Source organism: Loxodonta africana, chromosome 18 (genome assembly GCF_030014295.1).
Source record: "Loxodonta africana isolate mLoxAfr1 chromosome 18, mLoxAfr1.hap2, whole genome shotgun sequence".
Classification (NCBI taxonomy): Eukaryota; Metazoa; Chordata; class Mammalia; order Proboscidea; family Elephantidae; genus Loxodonta; species Loxodonta africana.
Window position 1 is genome coordinate 16,752,587 of NC_087359.1, and position 18,821 is coordinate 16,771,407.

General features: G+C 41.9%; 1 protein-coding gene across 2 annotated transcripts in view; it reads left to right on the forward strand.

The window, feature by feature from the left end:
- RNF157 (ring finger protein 157) overlaps positions 1-18,821 on the forward strand; it is an 88,937-nt gene that overhangs the window by 17,182 nt on the left and 52,934 nt on the right. For both annotated transcript variants that reach the window (XM_064270709.1, XM_064270710.1), the window contains exon 2: positions 4,094-4,212. In XM_064270709.1, the coding sequence (XP_064126779.1) occupies positions 4,094-4,212 (119 nt within the window). The remainder of the gene's footprint in view (positions 1-4,093; positions 4,213-18,821) is intronic.

The following is an 18,821-nucleotide window of genomic DNA, read 5'->3' on the forward strand; positions in this document are numbered from 1 at the left end:
TTTTGTGTAGTTAACGCTGGAACCATGTAAACATTTTACATAATTATAAAATTTAAAAAAGCAATCCCTAAAAATCAAAAATAAATGAAGCAAATTAACCTAAATTAAACGTTTGTTTTTTAAAATATTATGGATATGTATATGTATTCATAAGAAGCCCTGGTGGTGCAGTGATTAAGTGCTTGGCTGCTAACTGCAAGGGCAGTGGTTCAAACCCATCAGCCGCTCCATGGGAAAAAGATGTGGCCCTCTGCTTCCGTAAAGATTACAGCCTTGGAAACCCTATGGGGCAGTTCTGCCCTGTCACGTGGAGTCGCTATGAGTTGGAATCAACTTGACAACAATAGCTTTGTTTTTTTTTTGTATATATATTCATACTGTTAAAAAGTAAAAAAATAATAATTATTATATGTGTGTATATATATAAGTTGACCAGAAGGTAACTTTTATAAGGATTGTTACGTTTTTGGTGTTGGTGTCTGTCGATGTGGCAACGGTACATAGCTGTGTGCTGCCACTATAGAGAGCCTAAACAAGAGACAAAGAGCTTTACCCAGTCTGTCAGTGGGCAGTTTGCTCTATCTCACCAATCCAGTTGAGAGCAAGTTGTTAGAGGGATCCATTTCAAAGAAAGGAAGAAGAGAAATTTTGATTGTCTTAAATTATTTTTTTTCTTTTTACTGTTAAGGGTCTTAGAAGCTTATTCTACTTTAATTCATTACAGGTCTACACATTTAAAGTACCTCCCACTTAACGGCCAAGAGTCTAGAAGAAAACAGCATCAAAGAATTACTAATTAAGTTTTGAACCGGGTTCACGTTAATTTTAAACTAGAAGTCACCTATATAATTTTGAGAAAATCATTCCCAGTTACAAGTATAAAGCTAGCTCTAACACTTTATTCAATGCATTTTTTTCCTGAAAGGTTGGCTACATTGAATGTTTGTAAATATCATAATTTCAAACTATAAATGAAATTGTATTTTAAGCGCAGCCCGGAAAATGAGGCATTTAAAGGAACTTTGCTTTTTTTTTTTTTTAACTGAAATGAAAAATCCTTTTATCCATGATTTATTGACCCTAATTTTAGAGTTTTGTATATCTGTGCTCTTTATTTTTAATGCAAGGCAAAACCATCATTGCCTCTACACACCTTTTTTCATAACTTCTTTTAATATTATGGGAAAAAAGACATTTCCAATAGAACGCGGTCAGCTTCTTTAACCTCTAAGATCCCGAGTCATTAGTCCTCTCCTGCTAGGGTCACCCACTTCCACCTGCACACCAGTGATCATGGATTTGATTGCCCCATGTCCCAAACCTGAGTGCTCACAGGTATTGGAAACTCAGTGCTTCCTACACTGAACTTGACGTGTACAACTTCAGGCACCAAACCTGCTTCTTTCTTTTCTTTACTGTGGAGCAAGGCGAGCCATCCTTCAATGTTAACTCTTTAGCGTTTCTAATTTCATCTACTGTATAATAGATATATAATCCCTAATATATAGAAAATATATTTTACTAAGGTTCAGAGGTAAGTGACTCTTAAATTGTTTGAGATGACTGCTGGTACTTAAGGCAGCTAGGCACTTTCCCTCTCTATAAATTATGCACTTGGAAAATAGGGCTAGCAAGTGCTGACATAAATAATTGATAATTAAGCTTTCCTAAATGATCAATTGCACTGTTGTATCACTGCAGATGGGTGGTGTAAAAATGGCACGATGATGGAGGTGTCTGACCTCTTCTACTTCACAAAGAGGAAGGAGAATCAAGATCAACAGCCTAACGCTGATTCCTATTAGGCAGAGGTCAGACATGCCTCCACCCTCCATACCTTTTACTGATTCTGACACCAACCATCCCTCCCAGGGCACTCTCCACTTCTCTGCTGGGTTGGATAATTTGTTACAGTGGCCACACAGAACTCACAGACAATACTCACACGATTATGGAATTTATTAGGGAAGTAACAGGTTATAATTCAGGTTCAGGAATACTCAGGATACAGTTGTTCCATCAGGATAGCCTCTCTCTGGCCCTCGTCTTCTTGGCCCTTCGGACCCTCAGCCTGGCCTCTGCCCTGGTCAAGCAAGTGTTACAAAGCCCTTTTAGCTCTGCCAGTAAGTGCCTGGAGACGCCCCATTCCATCAGAAAAGCCTCCCGCCCGAAGGCACTCAGCTCTCTCGCTCTGTGGGTCAGCACACCCACTGTACCCACTTGGCTCCATGGGCTAGGAAGCCCACCATGCCGTCTCCTGCCAGTCTCCTGGTTCTGCCGCCTCTGCTGCCACCATTTCTCTGCCACTGCTTCTTGCCGTCTCTCGCTGTCTTCGGTGTTACAGCTTTCTCTCTGTCTTCTGGGCCTAGGAGGGTCTCAGCACAGGGATTCCAAGTCCAAAGGACATACTCTGCTACTGTCTCTTCTTCGTGGCTACAGTGAGGTCCCCTCTGCTTTGGGATTGACTGTCTTTTAAGCCTAGCAGGATGGCAAAACTGACCAGTCCCCTAATTAGGGTTCCATACATCTTATTTTCATAGTCCCACCCCCACAAGGGTGCTGTGCATCTTATTTACATTATTAGCAATCTAGCTAATCCCCTTGGTGAGCCACAAGTACTTCATTTGCATAATCCACACCCTGTCATTTGATGGGAGTTATGGAGACTGTGGTTAGAAGGGCCAAGGGTCTTACTAAGTCACTGTACCACAGCTGGTCTTTGTGTTTTTAAGCTTGGTGGGTAACTTTTAAGAGTTCCTCAGTGATAGCATTGATTTTGGCTGCTGTAACTCTCAAATAATGTTTCCTTGCTTATGGTTTAATTCAAGAATTGCCTCACTTTGTGGTGATTTTATCCACATTGTTTTGTTTACGTAATAGGTGTTTCTAGGCTAAAGCTCCATGTGTAGAAAATCCAAAAATGAATGTTTGGTTCACTTTTTCTTCTCTGTCTTCCTTCTCCACAGTTCGATACTAATTTTTTAGTTTCCTGTAAATCTTCAGCAAAAATTGCAACTGACTTAGGGACTTTATATATATATATCCTAGTAGTATAACATGTAAATAAGCTTTTTGCCATCTTTTTAAGTTCTTTCTATTAATTTGAGAATTTGGGGTCTATGAGAACATTGATAAGGCATGTTATGGCATGAGTCCCTCACTTAGAACAGCTTACCTTAATGGGAGAATTAGATTCGGGTAAGAGGCATTCGTTTAGTTGTCAAAGTTGAAAAGTATTCCCAGATAGAATTTGCAGTGTTACCTGAGTCTCCCTTTGTTACTCCTCAGCACCATCACATCCTGGCATGGTTCCTGGTCCGTCTGAGTGAGGTTGGTGGGAATTCTGACCTGATTTCATCTGGTAGTGTTGACGGTATCCCTGCCTCCTGCCTGGCTAAGGTGGGGCAAAGGGGACCTACCATGACTCATGTCCTGCAGCTCTGGCCGTCAGCGCTGTTAGTGAATTTGAGGCTGAGGCTTGGCATGCTGTGTGGTAATTGGTAGGTAAAGCCAGGGACAGCTGTATTATTTAAATTCGTATTTTCCTATGGAACAATCATTTATATCTTTTGGAGCAAATTAAAGTATAAAGAGACTTTATTGTAGAGGGTTATGGAGATGTAGATACAGTAGTGGCTGGGTACTGAGACATCTGTGTATGCGTATGAGCTGGTTTATGAAAATCTAACTGAAGAAAGGTATGTGTGTGTACACATGCTAGTACCTGTGGTTAAGATCCCTGGGATAACCGTTTCAAGTGTAAGAAAAAAATCGGTAACAAAATACATATATATGTTCATTAATGTGGGTTGTGTGGCGTTGCTGGTCTTTTACAGACTGATTATGATCAGGAGTCAATGAACGAACGTTGAAAGGAAAACAATGATCTATTTTATGTTTGGTATTTTGGATTCTTCTGCTGTGATTTTACTCATTTTGTGCCATTGTCCAAACTCAAGAAAAGAAGACACTTCTGGAGTTAGGAATTGTTCTAATTATTTGTTTGAAGGGTTAGAAATTTTTTTTAATCAGTGTTTTTACTTCGGTTTGCCTGGTTTCCCTGTGTTTGATTTTTCTGTTTGTCCCACTCCAGGGAGCTATTTTGCCAGCCACTTCATTATGGGAGGAGAGAAGTTTGACTCACCTCATCCTGAAGGTTACCTGTTTGGAGAGAACAGCGACCTGAACTTCCTGGGAAACAGACCAGTAGCGGTATGGTTGTGATCAGCTTACTTCCACATGAAACTTAAGTGGCCAGAAAAACATTCTCACAAAAAAATTTTGCACCCACTGGTTCAGCAATGTTTGTAGCTTGGTCTGAGTTGAGAGGGACCCTAGCAGTCACACCACAGCCTCTTTGGTCATGCTGACCTGTGGAAAGGCTACCAGAGTCTGCCTGAGGGTCAAGATAAGTCTCACAAAAAGAAGCCATCCCGAGGATTCGGCCCTCGACCTAAACGTCAGCTGGAGAGCCCGCCCCCAACCAGGCCAGCCCTCATCTTGCTTTTTTGTTTCTTCTTCACAGCACTTAACACCTTTGAAGCATTTCTTTACTCGGCTCCTTCTATGTTAATTGTCTGATTTCCCTTTCAGAATGTAAACTTCACAGGTCGAGGACTGTTTTCACTGTTGTGTCTCAGCACTTAGAATAAAGCCTGGTACAAGATAAAAACCCATTGCCCTTGAGTCGATTCTGACTCATAGAGATCCTAGAGGACAGAGTAAAACTGCTGCATAGGGTTTCCAGGGAATGCCTGGTCGATTCGAACTGCTGACCTTTTGGTTAGCAGCCATAGCTCTTAACCACTGAACCACCAGGGTTTTCTGGTACATAGTAGTAAGCTCTTAGTAAATATTTGTTGACTAAATGACTGAAAAAATTTCTCTTGATAGCTTAGTTGATATTAGCATACGTCTCTCCCAGCTATTCATCCAGCTTATTCCGTTGACTTTTACCGAGCCCCTCTCGGCACCCGGCGTGAGGCCTTGTAGTGATGGCAGTGATGTGGCGATGAGGGGCTACTGTGTGCTGAGGAAGGCTCAAGAGGTTTTCATACACTTCTCATCCTTCTCATGAAGACCCACCTGACAGAAGATTTATTCTTACTCCCATTTTACACGTGAGCAAACTGAGGCTCTGGGAAATGAATAATAGTAGTAGCTAACACTGATGAAGTGCATATCATGTCCCAGGCACTGTTCTAAGTTTTTAACATAAAATTTCCCCGAAGCACATAACTAGATCTGTCTGGTGACAGATTAATAACCTTTTCTCTGACTCCCTCTGCCTCAAAATATTCTGTCTTCTTCAAGAAACTCCCAGTTACAGCCGGGCAGACAAAACACCCAAACAGGAAATGTTTAAATGAGAATACAGGATCTCAGGTGATTTGCATTCCATGGGAATTGAGAGTGGGAGAAGAGAGCGGCAAGGATGGATGAGTGCTGCTGCTGAGGAGAGGTGGAGGGAGCGGAAGTGAAGAGGGGTTTTGAAGAATGGCTGGGTTTTGACTGGACAAGCAGGAAAGGGGCTTTCCAGGAGCCAGGCACAGGGAGCGCAGGCCTGAAGGCACTAGTTTTTTGTTGAATGGGCAAACATTTACTAGTAACTACTGTGGGCCAGGTACTGTGATCCAGGTACTGTGATAGGCGCTGGGGAGAGAAAGCTGAAATGAGCATGCTCTGTTCTTCCCTGGAACAAGGAAACCAGTCTGGTCGGAGTGGACATTTCTTGGTGACCAAACAATATTGGAAAGGTAGGTGGGGACCCTTTCCTGTAGTGTGGGGAATAGCTAAGATTTTTTCGGCAGATGACTGGCCTGGAGAAATTGTTTTTTTTAGGAAGATAAATCTGGTGTGGTGATGATCTTCCACCTTCAACTCTAATTGAAAAAAAAAAATTGAGGGGTCGTGGTCATTTATTATTTTATCCTTTCTATCTGGAGTGACCACTCTTCTAATTCTTAGTCCAGTAGCACTCTTTTCAAAATACCAAATCCCTTCTTCAAATTAAATTATGCCAACAAATACTTATCAAATGCCTGCTCTTTGTGCTATTTCTGCCTGAGCCATCAGAGTGGAAAGAGCTTTCCGTTTTTCTGATCGAGCTGGGTAGGAATTTTCCTCACTCACCAGGAGTCAGTTCAGGCTTGGAAAATGGCCTTTTCTTCTTACACAGACTTAACATTTCCATCCATTTCTTCCTTTCTTGGTTCTCTCCTCTGGTGTCAGAGGAGTTCATATGCTTTTAACACTCTTGACCTTTCAGTCCGTAAAGACTATTTGAAAACAAATAAATGCTTCTTTACGTTCATTTTGAGGTTTATGCTGGTTGACAAACTTTCTCAAACTGTGGTAGCCTTGTGTACATTTCTGTGTAGGACAATGAATGATAGAATTCTTCCTGCCGCACTGGACGGCAGCCTTGACCTTAAGTTTGAGGATTTTTTCCCAAAGAAGCATCAACATTGGAGTTTTTTTTTTTTGTCATTGTTTCTATGCAGCAGTCATTAAGTATGCTAAATGTCATACAGAGCGATTTTTTCTAAAGACATCATAATTTTATGTTAAGAAAGCAAATCTTAGAGTAACCTCAAATAGGTACTGTCTACAGATAGTATATAGAACAAATCTAGCACATTTTCCTTGTCTTTCGCCATTTGCTTTTTAATAATAATAATGGCTAACATTCACTAAACACTCTTTGCCAAGCCTTGTTCTAAGCGCTTCATGTGTGTAACCGCATCTTGTCCTCACACCCTAATGAGGCAGGCCTGTTTTCCTCATTTGGCAGCTGAAGAACATGAGACACAGAGAAGTTAATAAAGGTTACAAGGCCTGTAAGTGGTCGACTCAGGATTTGAACCCAGTCAGGTCAGTGCCAGAGCCTGAGCCACTCCACCATTTCTGCTGATAAGGTCAGGTGTACTGAGGCCCTCTGCCCACATCCTGTCCGTGAGTTTATTTGTGTAGATCATCCAGTGCAATTTGTGCCGTATGGGTGGATATCTCAAGGGAGAACCGTGGCAGTGCTATGTTCCCTTGGTGTAGCTCTTCAGAGTTCATATTTGGTGTGTAATTCCATCTGTGCCGACCTCTGGGTTTGGCCATTACTGCACATTATACTTGTTTAGGGCAAGGCCCATTGACTGAAGATTGATATATAGCTTGTGTTCTGAAGACCTGACTTCTACTCTCTAGTAACAGAGCTCGGGTATCATCAGCAAGTAAGCATCAGGCTACAGAGGAGATGGAACAGCCTTTTAAAGCCATCAGCAGCACAAGGCAAGAGCAGCTCCTCTTTCCAGAGAGAATGAATATAGGGAGTGGAGTGTGTTGAAATCAATTGTTATATTAAAATATGAATGCCATGGACTTCTGGCTTTTGGGACTTGTGGTATTTCCTGTCATTCTGAATGGCCAGACTGAAAAACGGTATCATTCAACTGAGCTATCACTTAGCCTTTAGGATTTACTGGAGCACTGCTGATCTACCACCAAGGATAATCCATCAAAGCCAAATTCATTACCAATTCCTAAGGGTCAAAAAAAAAAAAAAAAATTTTTTTTTTTTTTTTAAGGGTCAGGTTTAAAGAAACTAGAGCGTGTGTATATATAGAAAAGTGGTTGGAATCAAGATTTCAGGTTTTATTTACATCTTACAACTAAACTCTGTAACCTTGGCTCTCAAATTACCCATTTGTAAAGTGGGAATACTTCTGACTTGGTAGGAATGTAATGCTTAAAGAATGACTTGAGATTGCCAGATGAAACGCGTCTGGAGCAATGTTAGCGGTGCTTGCTAACATTTCATGTTGGTTATTTCTACATCTGATGGCTCTGGGGGAGAGAATATACATGGCCTTTAGCATATAACTCTCATAAGTATTGCTGTATCTGTAAGTGTTTCTGCTTTGGTGCCTGTAGAGAGGAGCTAAAGCCATTGTGTTTATGGATCAGATTCATTTGGCAGACGAAGAGCATATGACACAGATAAGTTAATAAAGGTTACAAAGCCTTTAAAAGTGGTGGACTCAGGATTTGAACTTAGGCAAGCCGGTTCCAGAGCCTGAGCCACTCTGCGTTTCTGCTGATAAGGTCAGGTGTACTCAGGCCCTCTGCCCACCCCTCCCTGCCCTAGGTGGTAGAAGAGCTGGTGCTGTTTTTTGCTCCTTTATTGAGTTAGATCTTGTTCTATTGAGGTAGATTAGTCCTAAAACCCTAAGTTATTTAGAGGATTTAAACCCAAATCCTAAATTAGTGACTTCAGGCTTCTCAGATTCTCAGGTGGCACCTTGACTCTACCTGCCTTTTGCAGCCAGGAGCTCAAATCCTTCCTCTGATCTGAGAGGGAAAGTAGCTGAGCTGTAGTTTGTGCTCAGTGGCTCACATCGCTGTGTCTTCTCAAGTCAGCCCCCATGGATGCGGTTTCTTCCTGCCCAGGCTCCCTGCAACCAGGGCTACCACATCAGAGGCATGCACCGGTGTGTTTTCCCGCTTCCTCTAGTAGAGACAGACCAAAATGTACTTCAATTCAGTTTCTGTAAATCAAATCCTTTTATTCACATGTGCTCAGGGAGAGGATGTTATTCAAAGGAACTTGACAAGTATATCCGTTTGTGAAGTAGAGTTTTGAGTTGATGTAGGGCCAGTGGCATATCTAGGGCATTGCATCGGCCTTGAGCACGTGGCACTACTGAACAGTTCCTGTTACCCCACTCTGGCCCAACGTCCTTCCTCAAGCATGGTAATGTGTCAGTTAGAAGACTAACAAGCTTGACTTCTTTTTTTGAGCTGATGCTATGGTAAAGTTATCTAAAAGAGGAGTGTCAGATGTTTGGACAGGGGTACCATTTCAGTGTTTGCCATAGGCACCCTTTTCCATAGATAAAGCCACTGGCCTTACCAAGTTAATAGAAACTACTCAGTGGCGCCACAAGTCCAGGGCTGGTGCAATAACTGCCATACCCTAGTTACACTTCTGTAAACGTGTAGAGGTTTGTGGCAAAAAAAATAACATTATTTTATCAGTCATGTTACCACTCATTCATTGATTCAACAGGTACCGTATTTGAGTCAGACACTGATAGGAACAGGGAATAGAAAGATGAAAAAGACATGGCTGCTGCCCCAAAGGAGCTTGCCCATCCCCATTTTTGAGCCTCAGTTTCCCCATTTATAAAAATATTTTAAATTCAAAAAGTGGTAACTGTTATGATCTGATTTGCAACTTAGGAAGTTAACCGTGTAAATCAGCTCACAGTATAGAGACTGGATCACAAAGACAGGAGGTAGGGAGACCAGTTAGGGAATGGTTTAGTTTGGCTAAGACACTGAGGCCGGAGCCCAGGTAATGGCATTGGGAATAAAGACAGTGCAGATCCAAGAACTGTGGGCAGTACAAGTTGAGGGGGAGGGTAGTTAAGGCAAAGGGTGCTATGAGGGGCAGCCTGTGCGGTTTGTTTGGAGATTTGTGTGCACCCAGGCCCCAGTGTAACTGGACAAACTGGGCACGTCACAAATGCCCTGACACCTATTGCCTTACAGCCCGAAAGCCCTTGCAAGGAAGGGGTCTCTTTTCCATGTACGTGTGTGTGTGTGTGTGTGTGTGTCTTCTATATTGGGTTATTTACCTTTTGCATCTTATCTTTTTCCTTTTCCTTCCTTTATGATTGTGCTGCAACTGATTCTGGCCTCTGGTTTGACAATATTTATTAAATTTCTAAATGTGCATACTAACTCAGCTATTTCACTTCTCTTAATCTCTTCTACAGAAATACTTCTGAGGTGTGAAATGTCTCGTGTTTACCATGTATATTGTTTACAGTGTATATTGTAGTGGTGAAAAATTAGAAACAATCTAAATGGCCATTATAGGGGAATGGTTAAATAAACTATAGTACGTCTGTACCATGAGTTATCATTCAGCCAAAAATGAGGCCCATCTGTGTATACTGACATGAAAATACGTCCATGTCTTCTTCATTCACTGAAAAATGCTGCTTGTTAATTCTGTACAGTATATTGTATGGAGTCTGATTTAATTTCTGATAAAATGACATTATATGTATACATTTATGTATACATATATGTGAGCATAAAAATACATATAGAGAAGAATGCATTTTAAACTGTTACGGTGGGAACTCTTGGGGCGCATCAGAGATGGGGTATTTGCTTCTCACTTCATGCTGTTCTGTGTTGTTTGCATTTTCTGCAATGAGCCTGTTTTCGTTGTATAATTAAAAACACTTAACTGTTTAAAAAGCGAGAGTGGGAATACTTCTGAGCAGAGGAAGGAAACTAAGAGAATATATAGAAGGAGGAAGATGAAGGAAGTTCACAGAATAATGGTTTTACCTTTTTTAAGCGAACTGCAGGAAGGGCGAGGTCCGCTGAGTGTGGTTGGGATGTGTACCAGGAAGCGGCTGGGGGCTGTGGGGACAGCAGAACAACGGAGTAAACGTGGCGAGCGGTGGCGCCCGGGGGCGTTGGTCTGGAGGTGTCAGCATGCCATGATTCACCTTTAGGACATTTGATTCAACATGGAGGCCGCCTGCTTTTTAACAACCTGAGAATAAAAGAAACCCCAGCCTTGAAAAGGGCTAAACTAAGGAATGAATAACCATACTTTATTTTTCTTTTTAATTGTACTTTAGATGAAGGTTTACAGAGCAAATTAGTTTTTCATTAAACTACACACATATTGTTTTGTGACACTGGTTCCAACCCCACGACATTTCAACACTCTCCCCTTCTTGACCTTGGGTTCCCTGTTACCAGCTCTCCTGTCCCCTCCTGCCTTCTAGTCCTTGCCCCTGAGCTGGTGTGCTCATTTAGTCTAATTTTGTTTTCTGGGCCTGTCTAATCTTTGGCTAAAGGGTGAACCTGAGGTGTGACTTCATTACTGAGTTAAAAGCGTGTCAGGGGGCCATGCTCTCGGGGTTTCTCCAGTCTCTCTCAGACCAGTAAGTCTGGTCCTTTTTTGTGCGTTAGAATTTTATTCTCCGTTTTTCTCCAGCTCTGCCTGGGACCCTGTATTGTGATCCCTGTTGGAGCAGCCTATGGTGATAGTCAGGCACCATCTAGCTGTGCTGGACTCAGTCTGGTGGAGGCCGTGGTAGTTGTGGTCCATTAGTCCTTCGAGAATATTCATGCTTTTTAATGGTTTAGGGCTTTCTGGAGACTTTCACTTCAGGGTTTTTTTTTTTAAACAAAAAAAAAAAAACAGCATTCTTAACAATACTAGTCTCCCTACTCCCAGTCTCTCTCTCCAGAGGCAACCGACCTATCAGCTCAGTACGTGATCTTCTCTGCCTTTTCCACATCGGACGTTCAGTTGTTAGGGCAAGCACGTATGTACGGTGTATGACACCAGTATTGGACTGGGGAAGAAATGACTGTCCAGTCTTAGGAAAGTATGTAAGTGAAAGTATTGTAGGTTTTCAGTTTTGAAATTTAACTTGTTTTGTGTTCTTACGAAAAAAATACCAGAAACTAGACTACAGACGCATTCCATTTATATTACTTTTTATCCTTAATAAAGATGAGGAATTCATTTCAAATGCCTTCTTCTGCAGAAGGTTGCCTCCTGCCACTTAGCTGCTAGAAATGGGTAATTACTAAATATAAAAAAAAAAATATATATATATATATATATATATATATATGCAGAGGCTATTTAGCAATGTGCAGATAACCTCACCATCATATTTCCAAATACCAAGATTTTGTTTTACAGATTTTGCTCAAGAGTTAGTTTCAACTCTCTTGATTCCAGAGATAACACTAAAAAGCTGATGACTTTTATATGGATAGTAGGAGTGGTATTTTTTAGGTAGATCAGAGCAGAGAATGTGAGATTTAATGGTATGTGTTTAGAAAACTGTTGGGTCCAAGCACTTGCTACCTAGCCCTATAAAAGGGATTTTTACGTGGTTTCTGTTCGAGGACAAGGGGTTGGGTTTGGTTTTTGGCCTATCCTAGGAGTTCCCTGACCTGAGGCATCTGTATTTGTGGAGCTGGATTTATGAATTAGACGGGTCAGCCAAAAGGTTAGGCCTTCCACTGACGGGAGCGGGCCGCAGTGAGATGGGGAGGATGAGTGCGCCCCCAGTGCAGTGAGGGGGGCGGGTAAGTGCACCCCGAGTACGAGTGCGGCGAGAGGGATGCTCTTAGGAAGCCTGACAGATGAGATGACTCTCCCTGCCAGCTGTGCCGTTTTTATTTTAACTTTCATTTTTGAAAACAAACAGCCACTTTTAGTATGCTCTCCGTTGTTGTTTTTTCTCTTCACCTTTTTACTGTGAAATATTTATACATGGGTGTATAAACCACGTATGTGCAGTTTAATGAATTATAAAGCCAACACCCTTGTCACCACCACCAGATCCAGTCAGGGGACATTGCCGGTACACTGCATGCCCTGCTCTTTATCAACAGCTTTGTTGTTGTCAGGTGCTGTCAAGTCAATTTCGACTATCACTATGAATAACAGCTTTGTGGAGATATAATTCACTGTGGGGTTCTCTGCCATAGAGTTGCCCTCTTTCCCTTTGTAGTTGATACATATCTTGGGGGAGACACTTTGAGACCACTGCCCGGATTTTTTTTTTCTAAACCGTTTCTGTACGTACCATTTAGTGACATTGATTACGTTCTTTGGTTTATGTAACCATTTGCAGCCACCTGTTCTGAGTTGTTCCTCCCCCATTAACATACATTCACCGCCCCTAAGGATCCTATCTCACCTTCCAGTTGCTGTCGTCAATTTGATTCGTATAGATAGATCTTAAAATATCATAACGCTAAAGGCAGACATTCTTTACTAGTTAAGCTAAACTATTGTTTGGTTTCAGGAAGCCTTCAGGGGATATTTTTGGTTTAAGGTTTAAAAATTATCTCAGGGCAGTAGTTACAGGAGCCATCCAACCTTCACAGCTCCAGGAAATTTGGAATCCATGACACTGCCTGGATTTTTTTTTTTTTTTTCCCTTGCCCTCTGTATTTATTCTTTTTTTTTTTTAATTGTACTTTAGACGAAGTTTTACAGAACAAACTAGCTTCTTATTAAACAGTTAGTACACATACTGTTTTATGACATTGGTTAACAACCCCACAACATGTCAACACTCTCCCTGCTCGAACTTGGGTTCCCTATTACCAGCTTTCCTGTCCCCTCCTGCGTTCTAGTCCTTGCCCCAGGGCTGGTGTGCCCCTTTAGTCTCATTTTGTTTTATGGGCATGTCTAATCTTTGGCTGAAGGGTGAAGCTCAGGAGTGACTTCATTACTGAGCTAAAAGGGTGTCCAGGGGCCATACTCTGGGGGTTTCTCCAGTCTCTGTCAGGCCAGTAAATCTGGTCTTTTTCTGTGAGTTAGAATTTTCTTCTACATTTTTCTCCAGTTCTGTCCGGGACTCTCTATTGTGATCCCTGTCAGAGCAGTAAGTGGTGGTAGCCGGGCACCATCTAGTTGTACTGGACTCAGTCTGGTGGAGGCCGTGGTAGTTGTGGTCCATTAGTCCTTTGGAGTAATCTTTCCCTTGTGTCTTTAGTTTTCTTCATTCTACCTTTCTCCTGAAAGGGGAGACCAGTGAAGTATCTTAGATGACCGTTCACAGGGTTTTAAGACCCCAGACACTACTCACTAAAGTAGAACGTAGAACATTTTCTTTGTAAACTATGTTATGCCAGTTGAGCTAGATGTTCTCCAAGACCATGGTCCCCACAGCACTCAGCCTAGTAATTCGGTTCCTCAGGGACTTCCTGGGTTTTTTATGCAAAAACATCAGCTAAATTTGATTGACTCTCTCTTTAGCTAAAAGTGCTGCGTTGGCTGAGGTTAGTACGGTAGAAGGTTACTCATGAGAGTACACATTGCTTTGAGATGTGAGAAAGTGAGTCATGGTTTTCTCTCTCTGGCATATAGATTTGTGGATTAAAGATATAGAAGGGGGTTGGAATGTAACCTAAAATTATAAGAGGAGGAAAAAAAAATTCTCTGGAGATGACACTTTGCTGGGGATGAATGAAGATTAGGATATGAGTCTTCAGTAGCGATGAACCTGGTAGATTATTTTTTCTATATATGGGCGTATTTTCATGTCAGTGTACTCAGATCAGCCTCATTTTTGGCTGACTAATAGTTCATAGTATAGACGTACTATAATTTATTTAATCATTCTCCAATAGTGGCCATTTTGATGGTTTCTAATTTTTCACCACTGCAAGTAATGCTACAATATACATTGTGAACATGAAACATTTCACACTCTTAAAAGTATTTCTGTGAAAGAGATTCAGAGAAGTGAAACAGCTGGATATACACATCTAAAAAGTTAATACATACTGCCAAACTGAAGGCCAGAAACAGTTGTAGTACAATTTTTGCATATAGCAATAGTTTTTCATTCTCACTGATACATAGTTCCGTGATGTGAATACAGTGGTATTGTTGTGGGCATTTGAACTATCATGAGTATTACTGCTATGAACCTTCTATTACATGGCTTTTGATAAGCTAAGCGTATGTGTTAGGGATATCCCTAGGAGTGGAATTACTGGGTCACAGAGTATGCTAAGCAGTTTTCCAAAGTGATTGTTCCAGTGTCCACCCTTGCCAGCAGTTTGAGAAGTTCCCAGCACTAAGTATTTTCCGTCTTTTTCTTTTTAGCCCCTCTGGTGGGTGTGTAGAATTAATTTGCATTTTTCTGATGACTAGTGGAGTTTCTTTGTGAAGTGTCAGGTCAAATCTTTTGTTATTTTTCTATTAGCTTATCTTTCTCAGTAAGGAAGTGAGTCCCATCAGATAAATATATTGTAGGTTCCTTCCTCCAGTCTTGACTCACCTTTTCACTTCTTGCCGGTGTCTTGTGATGAACAAAATTCTAGGTATGAATAGTCCAGTGTATTTTTTTTTCTTACTTGGTAGTGCTTTTTGTATCCTGTTTAAGAAATCTTTCTTTGCCAAAATCACGAAGATACTTTGTTTCCCTCTAATAGCATTATTTTAACTTTCACATTAAGATTACCAGCCTTCTGTACAACCGATGACTGCCCTGACAGGGAACACAACAGAGAACCCCTGAGGGAGCAGGAGAGCAGTGGGATGCAGACCCCAAATTCTCATAAGACCAGACTTAATGGTCTGACTGTGACTAGAAGGACCCCGGTGGTCATGGCCCCAAGACCTTCTGTTGGCCCAGGACAGGAACTATTCCTGAAGCCAATTCTTCAGACATGGATTGGAGTGGACAATGGGTTGGAGAGGGATGCTGGTGAGGAGTGAGCTTCTTGGATCAGGTGGACATCTGAGACAATGTTGACATCTCCTGCCTGGAGGGGAGATGAGAAGGTGGAGGGGGTTAGAAGCTGGCGAAATGGACACGAAAAGAGAGAGTGGGGGGAGAGAGTGGGCTGTCTCATTAAAAAAAAAAAAAATTTTTATTTTTTTTTGTAATTGGGAGTGTGTAGCAAGGTGTATATGGGTTTTTGTGTGAGAGACTGACTTGATTTGTAAACATTCACTTAAAGCATAATAAAAATTATTTAAAAAAAAAGATTACCAGCCTTCTGGAACTGATTTCTGGGTGTGCTACGAAATACCGTATTTTTATGAAAATAACACGTGCCTTCTAATACCTGGGGCAGAGGGGGCCAGCAGTTGGCAAACAAACGTAGAGGACACGCATTATTTGCATAAAAATACAGTAGGGGCCAGGAGTCTTTTTTTTTCCCCAGTTGGCCCAGTACCAGTTATTGAAAAGACCATCCATCCTTTGCCCACTGCTTTGCAGCGTCACCTTTGTCGTATATTAGGTGACCATGTCTCGTTTCTCCAGTGACGAATCCTCTCATTTTCACAGGGGTAGGGGATGAAATGCTGGGGAGGATAACAAGACTGATTACCAGCAAGCATTCTGGGAGCTGAGTGGGGAGTAGGGCTGAGAAGGAGATGTTGACTTCCCCCTCTGTTTTCAGAAGAGCCCCTGGCCCTCGCCTGGTATCCCTGGGACAGAGTCCCTCTGGTTTCCTCTCTGATAAACCTCCAGTCTTCTGTTAGATGGGAGAGAGGTGGTCTCCTGGCTGCGTGGTATCTGGGAAAAGATCTAGGGGTCTAAATGTTTTCCTTACAGACTTGCCAAGTCTCCTTGTTTAGCCTCACTCACACCCCCACTTCTAGCAGGGCCTGCTGCCTCCAATTCCTAAGCGTTCCTGGGCTTCAGTGGCACGAAGGTTTCTGCCCCATTTAGACGTCTTGATCGGTTACCACTTGTCTGTGTGTTTCAGCTTCCAAATTTTCGTTGTTACCATTTCCTCTTCCATTCTCTTTGTCCTGGTGGTTTTACACTTTCTTTGTTTAATCCCTCCAGGGTCATTTCAGGAGGAAGCAGGGGTAAAAGCGTGTGTTTAATCTGCTGCGTTAACAGGGTCCTGGCATTAACCTTCACGTCCATTTTTCCAAAGTTTCAAGCCTGTGTAGGGAGGGGGACTGCAAAGCATTGCTTGATTTTAAATGTTCTCTCATTTCTCAAAATGACATCTCAGAATTTGATAACTAAATCCATGTATATGTATATATATATATAAATGCATAAATAATTTATTGCTTAAGATAGAAAGGGAATGAATAAGCAATACAGTTTAGGCTTTGACAGGATTTTCCTTCTGCAAAAAATAAATAATAGCTGTAGGGTGATCTTTTGTAATCACCTGAGGTCTAGATTTGCAGCAGGGCCCCTGTAATTGTCCCTTTTCTGCCTTCGTACGTTTTTTGTGCTTTCTTTTATGTTGGCCTTGAATTGTGCAGAAGGCTTTTGAATGTTCTTGCGGAAATCAATAAAACTTCAGTATTTCACTAGGTACACAGTAACTCCATGTGAGGTGGAGCCAAATCTGACAGGAGGGGAGGAACATTCTATTGAAACTCCTGCTTTTCAGCTTGACAGAATTTTCTTATTAATCTATATTCAGCTCCAACTACAGTAATTTGTTTTCTTTTAACGCCAGAAATTCATCTTAACTGGAGGGAAACCTAACTGTGTCCAGTACCACACAATCATGGAAGGGGGAACCAGAGTATTTCCATAGGAGTAATTTAAAATAAGAGCTCTTTGCCTGTGGATGTAAACCAGCCACTTCTCAGCTCACTGAGAAGCACCCTGCTTTTCAGGGGCCTTCAGCTTTTTTTTTTTCAGTTTACAGCGATTTAGCTGCCAACCCCACAATCCCTGTGTTCTCCACTCTTAAACACACACACACACACACACCCCAGTCCCTGTGTTCTCCACTCTTAAACACATACACACCCACACGCACACATCCACACCCACACACCCCCACCCACCTCCTATGGCAGCTGGATGCCCAGTGTTCTGGCTGAGGTGAATGAGGCGTTTGGTTATTTTTTTTAAGCTTTGTAAAGAATGTGTCTTGTCTTTCTGGAAAGGGCAAAGCTCTAAGAACCGAAAGCAGATCAGTGGTTGCCAGGGACTGGGTGTGGAGGGAGGACTTGACTACAGAGGGGTTCGAAGGAGCTTTTGGGGGTGATGGAAATGTCCTATAGCCGATCCTAATGGTGATTACACAATTGTATGTGTTTGTGAAAATTCCAAGAACTGTACACTAAAGAGGGTGAATTTTCCTGTATGTAAACTGAAACTCTATAAACCTAACTTTAAGAAAGCAATATGCCTTGGGAAGGAGGCGTGGCTAATGGAAACACCGTTGCTTTCTGTGAGGTCTGATTTCCTTGTATCCAGGACTCACTGTCCTCTGCGGACGTGTGCTAACAAGAGACGTAGAAGCCACCCACATGTTCTGTGTGGATGTGGCAGTGGGAGAGGGCGCAGGTCAGCCTTGCTTCTGAGTTGGCAGCCCTCAGCCAGAGAGCTAATCCCGAGTCTCCAGAGTAGCTTCTTAGGTCTCTGCTTGCCAGAGAGCTGTGTGTCCTAGCCTTGGGCTGTTTTCTTCACTGACCTGGATGAGGATTGTTTTGGATAGTGCTGTAGCAGTTACTTTTGTTTGTTAGTTCACTAGGGTCACAGTAGGCAAAAGGAGAGCTTGCTTAACTCTGATTTTATTCTAGATAGTGTCCCCCATTTCCCTTCTCATCATAAACCCCAAATCAAAAAGGGGTTTTCCTTATTGTGGGAGGAATTTAGATGTCTCCATTGGGGGGCAGGGGTTGCTGTTTCCCAGAGCAAATTCCAGTGGGGTATATGGCAGCTTTACAATTACTCTCTTAGCTCATGGCAAAGTGAGATCTGTCTTAATTGTATTTACTCCAGGTGCTTTGGGATTTATAGATAAGAGATACTTATCTAATTGCTGATGTTTTGTTTGTTCAGTCCTTTTTTTGAGTATTCAAAATTGTATTACAGGTAGAGTTCTTGAATGAAGATAACAATATTAATATTATCCATGAAAACCAAAAAGTAGCCCTGCTGGTACAGTGGTTAAGCACTTGGCTATTCAGACTCACCAGCGGCGCTGCAAGAGAAAAGACCTGGCAATCTGCTCCCGGAGAGATTACAGCCTAGGAAATCCTATGGGGTAGTTTTAATCTGTCATATAGGGTTGCTATGAGTCAGAATCGACTTGACAGCACACAACAACAACGATAACCAATATTTCCATAACACTATATGATTTTCACAACATTTTTATTTAATTATAATCACTCTACAAGATGGACAGTGTTCCACTGCTATTCATAAAGTTTTCACTGGCTAATGCTTTTCAGAAGTAGACTGCTAGGTCCTTCTTCCTAGTCTGTCTTAGTCTGAAAGCTCAGCTGAAACCTGTTCTCCATGGGTGACCCT